This window comes from Corvus moneduloides, chromosome 3 (assembly GCF_009650955.1).
Source record: "Corvus moneduloides isolate bCorMon1 chromosome 3, bCorMon1.pri, whole genome shotgun sequence".
NCBI lineage: Eukaryota > Metazoa > Chordata > Aves > Passeriformes > Corvidae > Corvus > Corvus moneduloides.
The window spans coordinates 49,086,929-49,110,408 of NC_045478.1; the positions used below are offsets into that span (position 1 = coordinate 49,086,929).

General features: G+C 40.2%; 1 protein-coding gene across 1 annotated transcript in view; it reads left to right on the forward strand.

The window, feature by feature from the left end:
* Positions 1-532: 532 nt before the first annotated feature.
* The window catches only part of SLC16A10 (solute carrier family 16 member 10), a 69,508-nt gene continuing 46,560 nt past the window's right edge, over positions 533-23,480 (forward strand). Inside the window, exon 1 of the mRNA XM_032101491.1 lies at positions 533-899. Within this exon, the coding sequence (XP_031957382.1) occupies positions 533-899 (367 nt within the window). The remainder of the gene's footprint in view (positions 900-23,480) is intronic.

Below are 23,480 nucleotides of genomic sequence, written 5' to 3' on the forward strand. Positions count from 1 at the left end.
CCGCCCCCTTCCCGGCGGCCGTTAACCGCTGACTTCCAGCCTCGCCCTCCGCTTCCCCGGGCCCCGCTCCCCTTCCCCGGGCGGCCGCGGCACGGTGCGCTCGGTGCCGTTGCTGCCGCTGACACGGCGCCGTCCCGCCCCGCTCCACCCCCTCCGCCGGAGAGCCGGCGCGGCGGGCGGGGTGGGGGGGCCGAAGAGGAGCGTGGCTTCGCCTGCCTTTCCTTGGCCCCCCCCTCCCTTCCCGCCCCTCCCGCCTCCCCTCCCGCGGCCAATCGGCGCGGGGGAAAGCGCTCGTGCCGCTGACGCCCCCGAGGGAGCCCCCCTTTTAAAATAAAGCGGCGGTGGTGCGGCGGGACGAGGTGGGTGTGTGCTGGCCTTGCTGGGTCTCGCACGCCGGCGGGCGGACAGAGGGCAGGGCGCCGCAGGATGCCCGTAGCCTCCGCAGCCAGGGGCTGAAGGGGGTAGGGGACGAGAGGTGGCGAGGAGGAAGGCGGGAGCGGCGCGCTTGGAGGGTCTCGCGCCCGCTCCGAGGATGGCGCCGGTGAGCGAGCAGCTGGAGCCGCAGGACGCGGGGGGAGACCCCGCCGCCACGACCCCCCTGCCCGGCCCGCCGGCGGTCGAGGAGCCGCGGCGGGCGAACGGCGGCGAGTGGTGTCCCGGGAGCGGCGAGAGCGGGGCCCAGCCCCGGGCGGCGGCGGAGGCCCCCAGGAGCGCGGGCTGCTCCGGGAGCGCTGCGGCGCCGGAGCCCCCCGAGGGCGGCTGGGGCTGGGTGGTGATGCTGGCCGCCATGTGGTGCAACGGCGCCGTCTTCGGCATTCAGAACTCATGCGGGGTCCTCTTCGTCTCCATGCTCCGGCTCTTCGGCAGCAGCGAGGATAAGCAGCTGGTCTTCAAAACAGGTGAGGGGCGGCCGGGGAAGTAGCCCGGGCGCCGAAGGTGTCCCGGCCGGGGCCTCTCGCTGCCGGCGGTGCCTCTCCGTCAGCCCCCGAGCCTCGGGGGGCCGCAGGAGCGAGACCCCTCTGGAGGGCCGGGTCAGAGCCTGCCCCTCCGCTGCATGTGGGGCTGTGCTGGGGCGCTCGGGAATACCCCCCGATGGCAAGGGGAGCTCCCCTCGCCTCCCTGGCCCCCGGGGCAGCGACCTCCTGGGGTGCGGGGAGAGGAGCAGGTGTGCTCTCGCTTCTGCCACAGATGGATCTTTAGGCATCTGCCGTCCTGCATTATGGGTTATAATGCACACTCCTGGTCGCAGAAACCTTCATTTCCCCTCCCCCCGTTAGCCTAAAGGGGGTATAGTGACACTTAAAATATATCAAGAATGGGCTTGATATATTGCATTTTGATGTGCAGATTTACTGCTGCAACCAGTGTCACAAAACTCGCCAGTGAGGTTAATGATATTTATTACACTTTAAAGACATTGACAGTACTCTCACACGTTACTGATCTAAAGCACTTTAGACACATAAGATTCAAGTAGTTAAAAGGTAAGCATACATTCTGTTTTATTTTATGTATGTTTTCTGTGGAAAGTGTCTTGTGTTCTGACTTTGTAAGTTGAGGAAATGCAGTTTTTGGCTCTTGGAATAATAACAAAGTTAACAGAATTATAATTTATTATAGTAAATGAAAATTATAATTTATTATATATAGTAAATAATAAAGTTGACTTACATAATAATTTAACACGAAGCTATCCTTTAAAATGAAATATTGAAAAATAAACACTGTCTTTTAATGTCTTTTTTCCTTTCTCAAAAAAGCGTGTTCCAGCTATGTAGCCTTGCAGAGGTGTAAGCCTTCTAGAAAACTTTCTCAGTACCCAGTGGGCGTTACAGACCTTTTGAAATTCATGGCTTCCTTAATACTTGCATAAGAGCACCTAAAGTTGAGATGCTAAGACAAAGAAGTTAATTTTCCTCCTGCAGCCTAATAACTATTTTTGTCTGAAGTAGAAAACCAGGGCAGGTGTTTAGACTGAAGTAGGAAAGCTGAAAAGCTGTGGTGGAGCATTAAGTGATGTTCTCTCTGGCATTTGAACAGTTTGCAGTAATATACAAGGTGTATTCCCCAGTGTTCTTGAACTAGGAAGATGGGAAGCCGCATCTGCGCATCAGGTTGGGCAGTGCCTGTTTCTCAGAAGGGAAATGCACCAGAAGTAGGTGCCTAGGCTCATTAGCCTGCACAGGAGAAGAACGAGATTCAGAGAAGGTGCTGTGAACATCTACATACTGACCTGGGAGCACCTGGCCAGTCAGAAATGCAGAAGCAAGTGGGTGGCTCTGCCTCTTCATTGTACAGAGGTGTAATTGCTTTTTCTGAGGATGTGGTTCTGTAGTAATAATCTCTTAAAAATTATTGTCTTGTACTTAAAAAGAAAAGTCTTTAGGTACTAGTGCAGTAGTCAAAATAATCAACAAGAGAAAAATTGAAATTATCTCCTACCTTCCAGAAGGGTAGTTGCACCACTGGTGTTTGAGTGAGGTGAGATTGTGGGTGTGCTCCACCCATGTTTTTAAAAATTTGCCTAACTGCAGGAAAGAATGGGGAGGGGGGGAAAAAAATGGAACCTGGCTATAGAGCCCAGTTGTTTTGCATCCTGCTTAGAAGAGCAGGAAGGGTTCTGAGTGCTGGATGCAGCCACCACCTCCCGTATTGCTTTTTAAGTCATTTGAGGGGAAAAAAAAAGCTACAGCTTCACTTTGTTTCACTTTGTTTTGCTTTATCAGATGTACTCTGGTTTGGGTAATGCAGAAAGCGCTAATTTTGCTTTTTTTTTTTTAAATCCAAATGGGTTCAAATTAGGGGAAATACTGCAAGATAGCTGCCTTGACTAGATTACTTATGTGCATATGAAGGAGGACTGCAAATACAGAAAGTCGCCTGTAAACAAAAGCACAGCAGATAAAAATGTACCTTTCCTTTTAATACCTGAAAGTGCCTTGATGAGTTTGAGGTACTGTAAGGGCTAAGCAACAGGTCTCAAGCACAACTTTTTGCTTCTTAGCGTTGAGCCTCATTTGCCCAGAAACTTGTGGAGATAAGACCAAATGTGAGCTGAACTAAACAAATTGTACAATACTTATGTTGCCATAAAGGAGAGCTATGATCAGGAATGGCAAATTGCACTTAAAATAGCTCTTATTGAACACTGATGGATTAGCTGGCATTGCTGTAGGAAGAAACAGAATGACTGAAGGGAAAAGTCACTATGACTTTAGTGTTAGAAAAAACTAACCTGATCATTCTCATGGTATTGATTCAAATACTTAATCTGCTGAGTCTCTTGTGTTTGGACTGATTGCAACTCAAACCTGGCAGTGGTAACTGAGTTAAGTTTAATGAATTGAAAAACTGGAATTTGTAACGAAAGTTTTCTTGCTGTGTGGCTTTGCTTTGGAAAGCAAAGTTTAATAGTCTAATCCTTCTGGAAAAAAAGATTTCTTTAATATCTGAAATGCTGATTTTTTGAGAGGCATGAGCATTCTGGGTAATTTCTTTAAGGACCCCAGGTGTCTGTGGAATTTTGCAGTTGATCCACAGTACCAAAGAATTCAGGTCTGTTTGTGGTTCTTTAGTTTGTTGGTTTTTTTTTACTACGGGATTACTTAGCTGTTGGCTAAAGCATATATGTTGCTGGAAGATTTTGTGTGCCTGCTCTTTTGGGACCAGTCAATAGTTGTCTCTTGCCTGGTGTTCTTCCCAAAAAGAGGAATTAAGTAGGTTATAATACATGCTGATTTTGGTATCTCTCAATAACATCTTGTAATATCTTAAAAGTCAATGCAAGGCAAAATGGGAGGGCCCTAAGTATCATAGTCTGTGCTATTTTTGTTAGTGTTAGTAGATGGGTGGGTATTTATCAATGTGAAAGGCAAAAAGGGAGGAAGCAGAATGGAGGAAGCTGTAGTGAAGAAGTGACTCTACCTTGCAGATGAGGAGTGGAAGGGAGCAAAAGTACAGGCGAGGTAGCAAGGCTGTTTCCAGCATGCAGCATCAGGACTTGATAAGTAAGATAAAGGACTATAATTAACATTGTTGCAGGATTTAGGAGTATTAATTGCAAAACTTGTGGGTCATAGAGGGTTCAAAAATGCCTTCAAGGGACACCTTTTTATGAAAAAAATTTGAACATAACTAGTACACAGTATTTTGGTATTTATATTAGCAAAAATTGAATTTCTTTGCTTATGTAGTGCACTATATAAGCAATTCCATTGTTTCCTTGTGTAGCCATTTTTTGTTCAAAAGCTAATGGATGCACAACTGCAGAAGAGGAAAACTCCGTAGTATAAGTATAAAACTTCTAGAAAGGTGTGCCTGAAGTCTCAGGAAACACTCTGTTCATTGTTTATAGTTCATTGTGTTTGAGGAACAAGTTGGGTGGAAAAAAACAATGGCAATGAAATACAGGAGGCTCGTGGTCCTTGGAAATAGGGCAGACCTAGCTGGCCTCCAGTGTTCAAATGCAATTGTAGTCTGATCACCATTGAAGGGAAAGGATTTGATCCTCAGACCAGTCCAGAGTCTGGCAGGAAGAGCACTTGGTTCCTTTCCCTATTGGAGTTGTTGTTGGAAGGAGCACTGAGCCAGTCCTGTTGTTATCTCAGAGATTTGTGTGTGAGCCCCATCTAATCCCATGTTGTGCTGTCTTGATAGGTGCCTCTACTATATATTTTATGTGCATATATATCTGTGCTTGTTTTCAAAAGGAAAATGAATACTGTGATACTAGTGGAAACAGAGGTAAAAATGGTAGCTTTCATTAAAAAAAAAAAAAGATAAAATTACTAGTTCCACTACTTTAATTGCTCCTTGTTCTTTGATTTGCAATGCTGACTCTGTAACTCCACTGGATTACTCTCTCGTGTACAAGTATCACCTGCACAGGGAGTGTGTACTGCTGTTAGAGTTCTGCATCCACGTGTTTGCTTTGTTAGCCAGTGTTCCTAGAAGACACCGCCTCACCTTGCCTGGACTGGTTATCTGTGTGCTTGTATGCCTCTCCCTGGGTTTGGCTCTCTAAGGTGCAGCCTTTGGTGACATATCTGGATATCAGGATGATTGATTGACTGGCTGAGCACTGTTGGCAGCATCGGGACTCTTGGACCTGGATTGCTGAGGGTCTGATAAGGCAGGGAGGGGAATTCCGATTTTACTTTCATATTCAGGCTGTAATTCAGATACTGAGAAGATAATGTTGAATGACTACAAAGATCTACAAGGTTTGAGAACACATGAACTGCTGCCTTGTATGGTATCTAAATTTTTCTGAGCAGGGCTGGCTTTTTAATTTCACAGGACAGTTTGACATTTTCCTTTACTCTTTTGAATCTTTTGATATCTTCCCAAGTTTTCCTTCAGGGATAAAGACCATCAGCAATTTTGATATAATTCAAGTCCTTGTTGTGCAGCTGTCCTTCAGAACCACACTTGTGTTTCGAAGTCTGTGGGCTGCTGTATCCAGTAAATTGGGAACCTTGGCAAGCTGGAACTGTGTCACATGGCTTATGAGAGAGCAACTGACTTTTCTTTCTAAGAAGTAGCAAGTCAAATTTGGAACACAGAAGTTACCAGAGTACACAAGTATAATTTGTGTGAGATACAAGGAATTATACTGTATAACACCTCGGTCAGTGAGGATTGCATTGCAATGGAAGATGTAGTTCCATAAAAAGCTGGACTTCAGTTTTGAACAAAAAAATGGCTACACAAGGAAACAATGGAACTGCTTATATAGTGCACTACATTATTATCAGTGCTGCTGTAGTCTGCTTGCCTTCCCATGTTTGTGTGGCTATTGAAATCAGAGCGGGAACCAGCAGTGAGTTCTAACCTGATGTGTAAGCAATGATTCATTTTATTCAGCTGCAGTCATTTTTGTACCCCTTTGACCTGGCTTTGTGATTATAAATACATATGCAAATGAAGATTCTGTAGTAGTTGATATCATGATATGACTGGGTCAAACTGGAAAGTTGAAGGCAATTTCTGTGGTATGCTGTCTTTGTTTAGAGCAGAATGATTAATACCACTACTGTTTATGCATACACGCATGCACATGTCTTCATGCATCCAGCTCTGGAGCGTTTATCTTGTAGTGTTGATAACTAGTTTGCAGAGTGATTATTTGGGTTGTCTTTGTTTTTTCTTATGTTGGATTTCACATTGGTTAGATTCTTCCTGAATTAGATTAACCTGAAAAAATCAGCTTTGTTAGGGAGAATAATTTTCCTAATGTGTCTGAAAGCTAGTTAGTTACCAGTTAATTTTTGTGGGTTTCTTTGGAGGCAGTACTTGAATCTCATAGGGATGAAACATCCCTATAAAGATGATTGGCAGTTGTCACCACTCTGCATTAAATTCACATGCCTCAAGTTGTGAGCTCTGGTGTGCTGCGTGCCAGACAAAACCATATCCTCTAAAATCTCCTTCGTACAAATCCATTGAAATACTAAGTTTTACTGTACTTTATTCATGATAATTTTGTTGCATGTGAAATACCTTTCATACTCCTAATGTTATTTCTTTGCCAAGGTCTCTGTTGCTCTAACTGTCTGTAATGTAGAGAAGAAAGGTACTGTGTCATGTTGCAAAATGAGGCTTTGCTGTTTTCTGGAATGAATGATGCACTCTGATATTGTGCTATTTTTCATTATTTACATAACATAATATTTTTCTTGCTGCTTATTATTAGTACCTGCAGTCAGTGAAGCTTAGTTGACTTTGAAGTTTTCCAGTGTGCATTACTCCTTGTTCTTCAACTTTTTGTTTAATTGGTCCCTGTAGTCTGTTCAATGTCATCTTACTCATCCATTTTTTGGCTACCATTCTTTGAGGTTTCTCAGATCCCCTCCTCATTTTTGAGTTGCTCTAAATAACTGCTGTCTAAAGGGGAAGTTAGCAAAATGTGTATGTTTATTAATAAACCTTTTTCTTAGGCTTAGCAAGGTGTACATGTGCTTGGTGTTTGCCTATCCATAAACATGATTTCATTTTTCAACAGTCTGCTTGCCTCCAGATACTTCCAGTTTCCTCATAATGTTCAGTCTCTTTTATCATGATTTCTTTAGCCTCGTGAAAGGAGCATTATTAAAGGCCATCTTGAAGTGTTATTGATCTCTCTTTCCATTATTGAGTTACTAGTCTTGTATGAAGCAATGTAGTAGACTGTTCTTAAACTATTATAGCATAATATGTCTGTTTACTCTTTTAGCCAGTCTGAGTTAATTAGGGATAATAACAAACTGGTTAATGTAGCCTTTACTTGGAGCAATATCTACTAGAGTGGGCTTCTGAGGACCTTGCCCAGTTGAGTTTTGACTGTCTGCAAGGATGGACACTCCAGAGCCTCTGGAGTGCCAATGTTTGACTACTCTGAGCAAAGAAGATTTTTCTTACCTTTAAATGGAATTTTCCCTATTTGAATTTGTCCATTGCCTCTTGCTTCTCGTCAGAATATCACTGAGAAGAGTTTGGCTCAGTGTCTTTTCACATCCTTTCATTGGGTATTTGTGCATGTGAAGATTGCCCCCTCCAGCCTTTCCTGCTTGAACCTAACCAACACCACCTCTCTCAGCCTGTTATTGTGTGTCAGATGCTCCAGTTCCTTTCTATTTGCTGCCCTTTGCTGGATTCACAGTAGTAATCAGGCTGCCTGCTCCACCTTTGGCATCTTTGGTGTGTCAGGCTTTTGATGCCTGAAGGTCTCAGAGAAGGTGAAGTCAATCCTTTGTCGCCTCCAGTGTTGTGCATTGTGCTGACCCCCTCCCACATTTCCCTCACCTGGTAACACAAATACTGCACCAGCACACACCTCCGCAGGCATCTGAGTGCCTGCTGCCTGCCACACTGTTTTAATAGAGTTCTACACATCAAAGATCACGCTTTGAAATGAGAGAAATAGTCAGAAAATTCTGACTTACATTGCTGTGTATTGCTAAGGCAAGTAAGGATTTTCAATAAACATTGAGCTATAATGCTCAGCAAGTAATTACCCAGTTTGAAATTGCTTTTGCTCTGTCAACTCCAGGGAAGGAGAGGCACTGATTACTTGCATCCAAGCTAATGTAGCACTCGTAGTATAACTGCTTGATTTTAGCATAGTCCTTGTGTGAAGTAATGATATAGGTTCTTTCTTATATCTTCCAAAGACTTTTTTTTTATTCTTTCATTTTGTGAACAAACCATGCAGCCTCAGTCCACTGTAAATATGGCACATATTCAAGCTTCAGCAAATATGTACAGAAAGGATAATTCTATGAGAAAACATTCCCTTGTGATCTTACACTATCTGTTTTAGTTCCAGAAATGTAATTCATTACAATAACAGCAGCTCTGTTTTAGATCTTGCCTTTAATTTTCATGGGAACTGGATAGGAATGACTGGTTCTAATAGCTAAGTTAATACCAGCCCTTTAGTGCGGATGGGACCAATTTAAAAATGATCAGTGCTGGCTTGTTCCCACACACAGGAAGGGATTACTGGGATGTTGAGCCCAGCCTCTTTGTTATCAGCAGCAGGTCTGTAATCCCATGGAGCATGGTCTCACTTAGGTGGTAGGGACTTGTACTTAGACTGGAAGTTGTAAAGCAATTTTCTTGCTGTGTTTTTGCTGAGTAAGCAGAAGTAGTGAAATCTTTGGCTGTTTATCTTCTGCAGTGTGCTTTGTCCAGTAGAGCTGTACTTTATGTATACCTTCCAAGTACCACAACAGGGTTTTTTCTTTTGCATTTTTAAGAACATATGTTGGGGGAATAATATCTAATTTAAAACATACTAACTATTAATTTCTCTTAGTCTCTAGCTGTTGTCCTCTTGGAAATTATTTGTAAAACGTGCAGTAAAGATTGTCTTCTGGCTCCTGATCTGGATTTAGCCATTTTTCAAGATGCTTCAGTAAAAATATTACAGATAGAAAATGCATTGGGTAAATAAAGAAGTCTTCTAGTTTACAATAAAGATGTATGTTGATATATATTGGTACCATCATATAATTTTAACTGTATTTTATCAGTGCTGTAACTGAACAATGATAAAACACTAAGATATAATGTTGTAAATAAACTGTGATCTTCTAAGGTTTTGCAGTCTAGAATGAATGAACAATCCTTTCTCTTGGACCAAAACATAACTTTCATAGTGGCAAGTTCATTATAATAGACCAGGAACAGTGTTCTTGTGTACCAGATAGGGAAGTTTCTGTTCTGCAGAAAGGAAAAACCCCAAAACCCCTGCTTTACTTCACAACATCAAAAGAGATTGTTCTAATTCAAGATGTCCTAGTTTTAGCACTTTCTATATTGCATTGAAAGCTTAAGAATCAAAGAATTCAAGAGAAGGTTAGTGTTCATTTCCAAGTGATCTTGAGTGAGTGTTGAGATGGGCTGAATCTTTGGAGACTTTTGTCTGTGCTTTCTCTGGTATCAGCACTCTAAACCTGCCTGTTGTCCTTGGACTGACTTCTGTGACTTTGCCTTGTTTGTTTTCTGTACCCAGGCATGTACTAGCCATGTGTCTCTTAAGGAGCTACTTAGGCTGCTCTAGGTTAGAGTCTGGATAGCAGCTAAGCCACATACAGAGTGAACACTTGAACAACAAGAATATTAGTGTAAAAACAAGATTTGGTTTGTCCAAGGAGGCTGGTAGCTCTTGTCCAAAGAGTTGGAAGCACTGTGTGTGCTTGGGGTACACAGCCCCTTTCTAGGACAGTAACTTGATCCTGTGTTGTAACTGAACATGCTTGGATTGTTCCAATCTCAGTGGGATCCACAGGTCAGACTGAGCCTGTTTGTTGTTAGTGTGCTCCAGTTTGGTGTGTATTGTAGTACTGTAGTAGTTCCAAAGTGGTTGAAACTGGCTGATGACATCTGCTTCTATACAATGCTGCTTGTTTTTGAGAGGAAGTAAGGTGTGGTAGTGCTGCTTTACCTAAAGATGCTGTTAACCTCAAAGCACGTGAGATTGAAACTGAGGGCCTGAACTGTGGTGCATATTTGGACATGACGCTGATATCTGTCATGGTTCAGAGTAACGGCCTTATCAAAAAGTTCATTTAGTATTGCTAGATAATATTTTTTTCAAATCTTGAATGTACTATTTTCGTGATGACTTTTGGATTCTTCTTCAATTTGTCTGTGGAAATACTGCCTGTGGCCACTTGAGTTTACTGGATTAAGTTGTTGTGTGTGTGACAAAACTGAAGGTGTGTACTTTAAAGAAAGCCTTAATGATCTTGGCACACAAAAGGGAATTTGAAGTTGCCCTTTGTTCTTTTATAACTTCAAGTAATTTCCTACCTTTGAAATATTTATGTAGCTTAGGCTCTTCAAAACCCATCATTGCATTCCAGACTTGAAAGAAATTGGAACTCTCAGTTTATAATTTCTGCCACAGCTGGCTACTGGCAGTGATCTAGAAAATTAAATCAACACTAGGAAGTTTTCTGGAAGTTAAATGTGCAAGCCTGGGATGTATTTTCTAATCCTATCAGAGTAACCCCATTTTTTTATAAATTGGAGCATGAAGCATTATCAGCTTTTTACACCTCTGTACGCATCAAGGTATTTTGTTCATAGTGCAGCAGTTTAATGGATACTTAGTTTCATGCAGTGAAATCATTGACCCTTGAAGGTGTGGGGGGGGAAACTGGGACAGAATTGGGTAAATTACTGGAAAGGCTGGAGTAGAACTGCACAAAATTGGTATGGACAATGTTAGTCTTTGTATGCAGTCAGAAGTTTAGTCAGCGTGACCCAGCTCTGGTGTTCTGACTTTTTTTTTTTACTTTTTCTGATATTAGGCAAGGAAAATAGTATGTTGCATGCAATTTACACTACCTCATGCAGCAGTATTGATCTTCTGTATATGTGGTTTAAGGCATTTAACTTAATGTATGTTATGTGATACAGGTTCAGTCTCTGCACTGAGGTTGTGCCAAGAATTATATACTGTATTAACTTTTTTGGCTGAAAATATCGTATTTCAGCAGTTAGTAAAAATATTTTTAAATATTTTGTAGATAATTTAACTGTATTTATTAAGGATAATTGTATTGGGAAAATACAGGTAGAGAAAGACATCCTACAAACTATTCTGCTGCTTGTTTTTTGGGATACTGTCTGAGTAATTGAGATTTCTTTTCTGTTTTATGTGGTATCCCACTTACCAGTATTCCAGGTGCATATTTTCCTGATCAGAGTAGGTAAGAGAAGTGCTATAAACAGTAAACTTCAAAGCCAGGTAAAAATTTTATCATGTCTTTAAAACCGCCTCCATCTGGACCTAAGTGGTTGTTCTGGAGTTTCAAACAAAAAGGATGTGGGTTCTTAATGTGACAGCATTCCTCTAGGTTTCAAATTAAGGATCAGGATGGAAAACATAGAAACTTAAAACTTGTAGCAAATTTTCATATTGAAATTATGTTGTTTTCTGAAGGTGATAAATCTTAGCATTTCTCATAGCTTCCTGTTTATAAGCAGTGTAAATTCTCTGGAAACAGTGTTTACTGTGCAGAAGACGGGGATAATATGAACAATATTCTTAAAAAGAAAAGATGATCATTATTTTTTATCAAGACATTGCTTTAAAAAAGAGGGTTAGGGCTCTGCTTTTCTTGATCTTTTGCAGCGCTCTATAGAGTGCTCCATGAACTGTTCTGGAATTCCTCTTCAACACACTATTTGTTTTTTTGGAAGAGAGTAATTTCTGTGATTAAGATACCACAACTTGGTCCCGATGGCTTAAAACCTGCTTACTACCTTTCATTTGTGTGTTAAACTAAAATCTGACGTAGAGGAGGCTCAGTGGACTCTAAAAGATAACTAGGAGTGGTCATACTTAGAAGTGGGTAACAGTAAGGTGGACAAGGTGACCCCAAGAATCACACCATGTACCTGAGAGCATTATCCAAACGCTTCTTGAACTCTGTCAGGCTGGTGCTGTGACCACTTCCATGGGGAGCCTGTGCCAGTGCCCAGCCACCCTGTGGGTGAAGAACCTTTTCCTAATATTCAACCTAATCCTCCCCTGACACAACTTCAGGCCATTCCCTTGGCTCCTGTCACTGGTCACCACAGAAGAGATCAGTGTCTGCCTTTCCTCTTCCCCTCATGAGGAAGTTGTAGACTGCCATGAGGTCTCCCCTCAGTCTCCTTCAGGATGAACAAAGTGACCTCAGTCCCTTCTCATATGGCTTCCCCTCTAGACTCTCCACCATCTTTGTGTCCCTCCTTTGGATGCTCTCTAACACTTTATACCCTTGTTATATTGTATCACTCAAAGCTGCACTCAGAACTTGGGGTGAGGCTGCCCCAGTGCAGAGCAAAGTGGGAAAATCACTTCTCTTGGCTGGCTGGTGATGCTGTTCCTGATGCACCCCAGGATATGATTTGCCTTTCAGTTTATAAGCTCTGCTTTTTATGAACTTTAAATTTCATGACAGAAAAATCACAAGGGCTATGAATTAACTTTTTCTCTCAGGCTCCCTATATCCTTATTGCCAGTACTACCACCTATCTTTTGTGCAAAACTCATAGCTTGGGAGTGGTGAATTAATTTTAAGGTGATCTTGCCACCAACTGTGGAATTATATAATGAATAAAGTCCTTTTCTCTTGAATAAGTGCCTGTAGTGGCCAACCTTTTAGTGAAGTGTTGAGTGTAGCTTTGTGTAAAACAGACATCAATTGAGTCATAGACTAAGAGGTGGTTAAAGAATGGCTTAGCAGTGTTTACACAAAGATAGTGAAATGAGCGGAGTTCAGGACTAGTGTAAATGCAGAGGAAGGAAAAAGGAGCCTCCACTTATTGTTAGGGCTGGTGAAGAAGAGATCAAAGGTATCTGCTTCTTTTAAAAGTGGGACATCTTGTTAAGCCACACTCCAGTGAGAATGCTGCATCCACAGACTTGTTTGTTCATATAAGTGCTTGTGTTCCAAGCTGCTTCTGGTTACAGCTATGCTTTGCTGTTGGCATTGTTTGCTTTAGCAGTTACTTTTTGTCTTTAGCTGCCTCTCCATTTTTATGAAGTAATTTCATTATCGTAAGGCATTTTCCTGTGTGTGATTGTTTTAGCTTAGATGGGCATAGCTTCTGTGAAATTCTGTAAGTAATGAATTTCAGTTTAGTGTAAGACAAGGATATCACAAATGTTTTGTGAGGGAAGACAGTATCATAGGCTTTTAGAGCCAGTCTGTTCATATGCTTGTCTCCAATTTAAGAAGAGTTTCAAGTATTATAGTTACGTTTTTACCCTCAGTAGTTATATCTGGCATGTGTTAAAATAATAAATGGGTAAACTATATATAGTTGTTCCCCTCCCTTACCTTTTTTCCTGTTTTTATCTGGGTCACTATGGGAATGCTGAAGCAGATGTGATGGTTGGAGGGTTTTTTTATGTTCTGAAAGGCGTGATATGGACTGAGGTGAGATGCAGCCTTCCTAAATGGCACTGGTCCCAGTCATTCAGTCATGCTTAACATCACACTGTACCAGTAATGTGCATTTTGCTTTCATTGGGGTTTTTTTTCTTTAGCTTTGTTCTGCGTGTCTGTTTTGCTGCACTGGTATGTTGGGTGACATTTTCAGACAGTGATGCAAAATATGTGAGAGTGGTGTTACACCTGGAGAAAACTGGCAAGGTATGGAATTCAACTGGCAAATTATAGTAGATAGAGGTCTGTTGAGTACATTTAGTGGTTTGTGGAGAGTTACTCAGCTGGGCAGATGCAGACTTTAGGGTGGGCTGAAAGTCTGCAGTTAACCCAAGCTGTGCTGACTAGGTCTCCACTGCCTCTAGTGGGAGCTTTGACTCCTCACTAACACAGGCATCTACACTCGGGTGCTTTCACATGGAAGTTGAGTCCTGTAGAACACCAGAAAGTACTGTCATACCCTTATGAATATGTGATACATCTTCGTGGTCTTTGCTCTGACTAACAGTATCCACAATGACATACACACCAGTCCATGCTAGTTAGAGGTCACATTTACAAACCTGGTTAGTTGGATATTTAGAGGGGTTATTGCCAAAGTTATCTTTCTTTTGAAGGTTTATCAGAGCCTGATAGGATCGATACAGAAAGCTATGCCCTGTGGAACTCTTTGATGCTCTGATCTTGCATGTAGTCAGTAATTTAGCTCTATTTGCTGAAGAGTCTTCCATGTGACTGTGTATGAGCTTCAGCTTCTAATTGCTCTAGAATTTACTTCATGGCATATGGAAAACAGGCTGATGCTGACTTCATGGCCAACACTTTTGAATGATTCTGAAAGGTAAATTCATCTTGTATTTGGAACGCTTAAATTCATTTATATAATTCCCACCAGTTAGACTGTAATTATAGGTGCTGGATTTGTTTCAGCTGTTTCCAAATATGAGGCAGTTATAGGCAGCTTTTCCAGGTATGATTGAGGCTAGTGGTTTGTTGATGAGCAAAGTTATGCTACAAAGAAGGGAAAAAAAAAAATCAGTATGTAAACATCAAAAAAGTTGAAGTATTTTACCAACCAGCATTGGTAGACTTGTAAAGCTTGTTCTTGGAGGCAAGATAGAGCTGCTTGGTGTGTCCCCCCCCAGCTGCCTTTTAACCTTTTTGTTTCCAGTTTTGATCTTGGCAGGGTTATAGAGCTGCTGGCACACATAGATGCCAGCCAGTTATGTCCTGTCTCTGGGAGAGGGAATTCATGCTGAGTCCCACATTTGGTGAATGTTGGAAACTGCAAATTGCTTCCTCTCTGAAGCAGTGCATTGCTTCTCTGAAATTTGTCATGGCAGGAACTAATGCTTTGCCAAAGTATCTGAGAGATGCCAGTTGGTACCTGCCATTCAATTTTTTTTTTTTTTTTTTTTAAATGTTGGCTGGGCTAATATGCTATTTGAGACTTTTGTTCTTGCATTAATTACATCTCAGGAGGATAACCAAATACTTGCAAATTAAATTTGGAGTGTTTTTTAGGAGGAAGCTGTCTAATAGGTAAATTGTCTAACTAGGACTTAGCTGGATATATCCAAGTACAAGTGGAATTGCTCTGGTAATGTTTTCTTATTCTAAGGAAACTGCTTAAGACCACCTTGCAGCAGTTAAAACTTGGAAGTATTCAGCTATAACAAGAAATTTGTAGTTACCTTTACTTTATGTTGGTATTAGAGGTTATATAGAACAATAGAAAAACTGAGTCTGAAAGTCTAGACAATTATGTATGCTCTTCTCTTGGTGTAAAAAGCCCTGGTAATGATCACATTGGTACTCACATATATATGCTCAATATATATTATATATGAAAATGTTTCTATTTTGTTTTTATCATTTATTTAACTTGAATATTCTCTTGAGTGTTTTGGGGGGGTTTTGTTTGGCTTGGTTGGTTTTTGGGGTTTTGTTTGTTCTGTAATGCTTTTAGTGTCTCTGGAAATAGACCAGTTGCTATGAAAATAGTTGAGAATAGCATGCTGCCTGGTTTTGGCTTAAACAGGTGTAGGTAACCAGTGGCACTGCTGGGAAGCTGCATGGAAATGAAGAGCCACTTCCTTCTTTTCCTAACAGTTATTGTCTGTATATGGGCAGTATCTGGAAAGGTCAGTGCTGCTCTGTTAGAAAATGGCTTGAAGAATATTTTAGTTTTTTCCTTTCTGAAATGGATCCCTTTTCCCCTTAATGTTATGTAGACAATTAATCTCAAGATTTTGCTGTGCTGTTGATCTTCAGCAGCAAATTGTCAGATCTCTGAGTTCCTGTGCTTATCAGCTCTTGATACTTTACTGATTTGAATTTCCAAGGTGAAGCACTGGTTTCTACAGTTTGTTTGCAGCTGTCTGCTTTTCTGAGCTCTCAAACCAGAGGACAAATGCAGGAAAATGGAAATGCTCTTCTGTTATTTTAATAGTTTTAGTACTCTTACTACACTTACTTTTACATTCCTTACATTAAATGAGGTAAGATGCTCTCCACTTTTGACTGGAAAGAGGGAAATGTAGAAGTAACACTTAATCCAATTAATGTATTTTCCTGCTCTGATTCATTGTGATGACTTTGAGCACCTGGTGGTAACTGAGCATGAGCTGCTTAAAGTCACAGAAACCCAATTCCCATTATTTCTGCTCATTGAAGGGAATAAATGAATTACCAGACACTAATCTTTGGATAATTGCTTGCTGAGCAGGAGATCTTAGCTCTTAAAGAAATTAGTTTTGTAAGTTTATGGAGCTGTCAGAATTAGTGAACTATTAAAAAAAGGTTAACCACAAATGAACAGCAGCTGAGCTTTCAGTCTTTTATTCCCAACTATTGCAGTTGAACTTTGCAGTATAGAAATATATGCAGTGGAGAGAAATATTTTTTCTTCCCCTTTGTTGTAGTTTAATCCCAGCCAAAACTTGGACATCCTTATGAGTTTTGCTATAATTTATCAACTGAAGTTTAAGCTGGAGACTGAAATTTGTTAATGTTTCTGGCAGTACAGAGGTATGATGTATGTGCAATAAGATATGGTATGTACTGCTGTTTTGAATGACCAAACCCAAAATGGTTTGAAGTAACTGTTATTTTGGGTAGGTCCTCTGATTTGGACGTAGAGGAAGGTGTGTGTTTTTTAGGTCTAGACAATCTACCCTGTGACATTACACCAGTTTTCCTTATTCTCCCTTATTTGATGTGACTTAGGCAGGTTAGTGTCCAAAATTCTTTTTGAGTTCTTCATAACTGTGTGGCCTTGTGATTTATGTCTTTAGGGTATTGGTATTGAAAGTCATGTTGCTTGTCACTGGTGGTCCTACTCCTTTGCCTTTGGAGAGCAGTGTGAAGGAGTTGTTAGGAGTCGTCATTCGTAGCTCTTTCTCAGTAGCACTGACCTCACTGGAGTCTTCTTCTGGGTCTGGGAGCAGACTTCCTCCCCCACACATCTGGAAGCATTCAGAGCCCAAAAATAACTAGATAAGCAAGCCTCAAATACACCTAAAATTTCCCCCCTGTAGAATAAAACACCTGTTAACTAATTTTCTACACCTTTTATTTGCAGGATAACTAAGGAGTAATTAAGTGGTTCCTGGATCTTTCTGTCCTGATGGGTATTTTCTGTCTCTGTAGGTTGTTGCTATGGGCAGTCAATGGATTTTTTTGAGGCTATAAAAATCTGTATTTGTCTGCCAAATTCCTATTCTGTATCTGGTCTTTACAAATAACAGTATATATTCATTCAGATTTTCTTACACTGTTTATTATAATGTTTAATACATTACATGTTTGATCAGAACTCCACAGGGATTCTGGCAAAGTGATAACAATACCCTGGGTTAACTTGGATTAAATACTCTGATTGGAAGTAAGTGTTTCATGCAATATGTTTCTGCCTGTCAGTGAGAACTGCACTTCTGTCTTGTTGACAGTCTTTATTGTGGAATCTCTGCTTGAAACTTCCTCAGTTTAAAGAAATAGGCTTTATTTATTCTCCTTCCATTTATTTTAACTACTGTCAAAATATCAGGATATAGCAGACTTGTCATGTAAGGACACTACTACTGATATTTTTTAAGGACAAACTGTGATCACTGTAAGTTGTGTTTGACTTGTATTCAGAGTAGGCATGGAGTCTTCAGAGCCCTCCTCCAGTCAATGTCTAGGTATCATCCACAGGTTGGTAGCAGTGGAAGTGTAAAAGCTATGTACTGTCACAGGTACTTGCTGCAAATACATGATGTTTTATTCTCAACACACAAGAAGGAAACAGCATTTCCTTTTACACTCAGGGACTTCTGTTTCTGAATGCAGACACACTTTTAGGAAAGTACAAAAGCAGAATCAAACCCAGTCTACTCTTTGCAGATTTGTTTCTGCCACAGCATAGCCCCAGTGCTTTTTTTTTTAAATTCTAATAACAGCTGCACACAGTGGAAATGAATCCATTATGGGAAGAAAGTAAATATTGTATATATTTGTCATTGCAGCATTGAATTTTGATAGTTAAAATATTAGAGTAATTAAAAATAGATTTATTTAAAAATTCTTTGAATAGATTGATACAAAATGCAGAAGTATGTGATTTCAAACTTATGGGTCTTCTGTACCTTGCAAATGCAGTTGTGCAAACAAGAAAATGGCTTGTTCTTGGCATTTTTTGGTGGTTAGGGGTATTGCACTGTGCACAGCTTATCAAAAGCAGAGTAAAGTGAAAGGAATGTTTCTTTTTTCCCCATTGTTGTCCTTGAGTTTCCTGGACTATTGCTTGTAGAGACTTCCTTGATTTGGTATTTCCCAATGCCTTTTTATTTCTAATTTTGAGTTAATTAGAATTGCTTTATACCTGTCTTAAGCAGTTGAAAGTTGGTTTTAAACTCAGATGGTTCAAATTCTGAATTTTATGAAGAGGTTAGCATATGCAAAAGCATCGGCACACACATTGTGCAATCACAGAACCATTACGGTTGGAGAAGACCTCTAAGATTGAGCCCAACCATTAACCCAGCACTGTTAAGTCCACCATTAAACTGTGTCCCCAAGTGCCACATCTACATGTTTTTTGAACACTTACAGGCATGGGGATTCTGCTACTTTCCTGGGCAGCCTGTTCCTAATGCCTGACCACCCTTCCAGGGAAAAAATTTTTCCTAATATGCAGTTCACAATGTCCTCTCCTGGTACAACTTGAGGCCATTTCCTCTTGTCCTGTAACTTCCTACCTGGGAGAAGAGACCAACCCCTGCCTCGATACAACTTCCAGACCCTAACCTTTGAATGCAAACCAAGAACATGCCATAATAAGCAGTGGTGGGTTTTATTTTGCACACAAAGTATTGCATACATCCTTGGCTGTGTGATTTACTGGTTTTTTAAAATGGGATTTGAGTTGCTGTGACTGAGTGGTCACGTTGTCAGTATGCTCACTGGCATGACTGTGGTTGAGAAGAGAGACTAACTTGGTGCTAAACCTGATTATAAAGATTTTTGAATAATTGAATTTGGCTTTTGTCTTTTAAAGTAATGTCTTCAGTGGTATGAGAACCCTCCCAACAAGAATCAGGAGCTGCTGACAGAAATATGTAATAGATTCTGTAATTTTCTGGCAGCAATTTCATTATTAAAGTTGATATTTATTTACTGTTATAAACTTGAGCTACTTGGGAACAAACCTCTGGGGTAAACTAAGGAATGTTTAATTTAACAAAAAATGTGGTTATTTGTTATTTCTGTTGTACCTTCTTCCTTGTGTTTGGTAGCTATGGAGAAAAGAAACTCATTGCATAAAAACATTCAGAGACCTCAATTTGTAATGCTGTGCTTTGCATGGATCCTCCTGTTAATTTGCAGGGAAGATTCATGACCTTTCCTTTCAAGCGCACTGGCAGTGGATTTTAGAGGAAATAGCTCTGCTTGTGAAAACTCTCCTAGCTTTGGTGTCTCTATTAATGATAAGCTGGGTATGATCTCTGGATCAGATTGCTTTGGGCCTTTGTCCAGTTGAGTTTGAGTAGAGATCCCATATTCCATCTTCTGCCTCTTGTGTTATAGCTGTGCACCTTTGAGCAGTGTAGTTACATTTTCACTGCCTTTTAGGTATGACACTAACCATGCTGTAATTACACCTGCCCTGATGAGGGAGAAATTTAGAGTCTTTGCCAGGAGTTCGGGAGATGAATGGACTCTTCTCTGCTTTCAGATAGTTGTTTATTAAGTCTTATCAGAGAAATAGAGCCACTTAATGTGACCCAGACATAGCACAGAGCTGAGAATGCAGGAGAATGCCCTGTTATCAAGATTTGCACAGCCTTTTAAAGGTAAATTAACCAATGGTCACTAAAAGCTTACTTTATTTTTACTTTTCCACCAATGTGTAAGAAATCATCTAGTCACGTAGACAGGAACTGCAGAATTCTTTGTCCAATCATTCCAAACTACTTCTACTGCAGAATATGGAGGAGTAGAAGAAGAAAGTCTGGAGAACAACAACAATCCTCCATTTTGAAATTTTTTGCTTTTATCTATTTACTATATTAGCAAACCCAAACCCTCTAAATTTTTCACCGTGTGACAATCTTACGTAATATTCTATCACCTAGTTCACACCAGTGTAGATTCTAATTCTTCCCAGAGGGTAGGCAATTTTCTCCAAGGATGAAGGTCAAAAACAGTGTTGTCCAGAGGGGTAGAACCCTTCAAAACAGGCAGAGAAATATTCTCTGCACTCTGGGTTCCTACAAGGTAACTGTAGATGTCAATAAGATCTGCACTCCTTGTGCTTCCCAAAACTTTTCATAAGGCTGAAAAACCCCAGATCTGCCAGCCTTCCCTCCTATATTAGGTGCTCCAACCTTCAGTTACCTTGGTGCCTTCTCCTGCTCTCACTCCAGTATTGTGTCTGTCTCTTGCTCCGGGGAGCAGAAAACTCAGAGCAGTTCCAGATACAGCCTCATGAAAATTGAATGCCCATATCCCTCAGCCTGCTGGTAATACTCCTGCTAATGCAATTTGGAGTGCAGTTAGTTTTGATTGCTGAAGGGCACACTGCTGGCTCACATTCAGCTTGTGTCTGTGAGGTCTCACATGTCCCCTTCTGCAAATCTGCTTTCTAAGCAATTGACCTGCAGTCTGTACTGGCTCCTGTTCTTTCATCCCAGGTGCAAGACTTTACATCTGCCTCTGAATTCCTTCTGTCTGCTGTTGTCCCGTTGGTCAGCACATTGAGGTCCCTGCGCGTAGCAACACTGACCTTCAGCATATCAGTCACTTCTTCCAATGTGATACAAGTTGGTACATGTGAATCATTTCTTTTAATATGTGTTATCTCTTGTAAAACCAGCTGTATGTCTTTAATGCTTAATAAGAAACTTTCACCCTTGAAATTGATCTGAAAGTGTTCTGCATCCAGTAATTGATGCTTACAAAGCTTAGAAAGTAATTTCTCCTGTTATACACCTTCTTCCCTTTGGCCAGTCAGTGATTTTTGAACTTGCAGAGGCTGAAGTCCAACTGAGATCAGTTGCACTTAATATCTGTGGACTTCAGAACACTCAGTTGTAGAGGATGCTCAGTTAAAATTGATTTTCTTAACATAATCCGTGCTTCTTTGTGTTCTAAATGTGCTTTCTGATAATTTTGGGAGTCCCATCCCATTTTTGTTTAATAAGAAATTAAAAAATAAATTACTGTATTGGATCATCCACATATATTCTCTCTCTAAAAAAAACCAACCCAAGACACACAATAAATATAATATAAATATAAATAACATATAAATAAAAAAATATACATTTTTATATAAATAACAATAAATATAAATAACTTTTAGCTGCAGTCACCTGAGTTGTGTTTTAAGATGAGGAATTTTGTCTTTTCACCCCTTCTCTTTCTCAGGTGATTAGTTAATATTGCCAAACAGCAAGGGACTCAAAATGGGTTCCTTCTGGATGTTTCTGGTAACTGCTGTCTCTCTATGCTAATTTGACCTCTCCTTGTTTCTTTAACCTACTTTATTCATACCTCCGAGGGCTTTTCTCTTATCAAATGGAAACTTTGTTTTTCTAAGAATCTTTTGTGATGGATGAGCCCTTTGTTGAAAGCTGCTATAAGTTCCATCGTTAAACATACTTTGAATGGCCTGTTACTTTAGCATATCCAGATAATTCTTGATAAGTGATTATATCTAAACGCTGTTTTTCTTAAATCTTTTTATTCAAAAGAAGTTTAATCGCATGATTCGTGATTGCTTGATGAATGGTAAGTATTTAAAGCTTTTAGATGTGCAAAAGATCATAATATTCAGCCTCTTTGAAGAGGTTTTGTATCAGAGGTGTGGTGACCTCATTGTGGTGAACAACTACCTCTGTTTTGTTTTAGTGCTTTGAAACTAGAATAAAAATTAGATGAGGGAGAAGAGTACTCCTTAAAAAAAAAGAAACCTTGTAAAAGGATAAGGTAACTCTCAATTCTTTTAAGTTTTAGTCTAGTTTCTTAGCAAAATGCAGAAAACATACTAAAAATAGAAATTCCCTAATTATGTGCTGAAGAGCCTTTGTTTTTCTTGAGGAGTAGTTTTAAAAACAATTCCTAGTTGTGTCTTTGGCAGTGGAAATGTGGGGGTCTTTTCTCCTCACACAAGAAGAAAAAGGTTCTTTCCTATCCCCATCACTTTTTAAAGATAATTTTTATTTTATCTGGCTGTATTAAAGCCATGAAGAGGATAGTGTTCTTGAAGCTTCTACCAACTTGCACATAGAGAATATTTCATTCTGATTGTCATGAAACCTCCTATTTATGTTCACCAGTTCTGAAGTGTATGGCATCATCTGTTTCCCTTGGCAAGATTATGTGAAGGTTTTTTTTTCCCCTGGGAGTGAGGGGGAAGGGAGAAAGATAGATTGATACTTTCATGCCTCGTTTCTTGCAGGCTTTTGAAGAGCAGGAATGACCAGTTTGACAGTAGCCATCCTGAATATGAGCAATGTGAGTGAATTTGTCCTCTAAGGAGCTGTCCCTAGTTGCATTTTCCAATGGAAGAGACACACTTAAAAATTGTTGGTTTGGATCTTTTTATTTTCAAGTTTTTGTAATTTCTCATATGAAGTCTGTAATATTCTTAAGAGTAGTAAACTGGTTGTAGAACTACCAGAATCCTTCAGTAAGTATGTTAGTAAATTTTTTCCCCCCTAAATTGATTCACTTCAGAGCTCCTGAAAGTAAAAGCATTGCCTCAAGCTAAGCATGATGTTGGCAGGAGTTGTGCAAACTTCTTTGTGTAGTTTTTGCCAAAGAACCTTGTTCTTGACCTGAAATATCCCTCCTGTTTCCAGCTGTGAGCTTCATGAACAAACAGTATGAATTTTGACAAGCTGATCATTATTCATGCAGAATAATTTATTAGAGCAAATTTTTGTTCCTAATTAGTTTCCCTTTGTTTTTTTAACAAGCTTTACTTTATTGTTTTCACTGCCTTCTTAACAGCTCTTACTTTTTGCCCATGTCATTGAGTTGAGTAAGAAATTCTAAGAAATGACTGAAGGATTCAAGTGACATGTGACATTGCATTGTCTAGCTTAAGTGTCAGATACCACGTGTAACTTACTGTCTAAGAATGTATTAAAATGCAACTTAATTTTATTGGTACGTGGAATTATCTGAATTGGTCTTTAAATTGTCATGTTCAGAAATACCCAGGGAGAGAATTAATTAAATTGGAACTTTAAAAGAAGATTGAATTTGGAGTGGTTTGGCATTTAAATTGCTGCATCAGGTTTTGTTTCACAATAAGCTAGTGTTATATGCTATTTAGGAAATCAGGAATTTCTCCTGCAACAAAATCTTTTCCTCCGTCAAATAGTGGGAAATGTTGAATCAGTCATAAAATAGTCTGTACTAAAGCTAGTTTCTGTGATTCCTTAATGCCTGAATAATATGGTGATGGAAGTTATGGACTGTTTCCCTTGTTAATATGGTACAGGGTTTTTTCCCCCCTCTTACCTGTCCCGTTCATCTCCTTCCATATGAATGATGTTC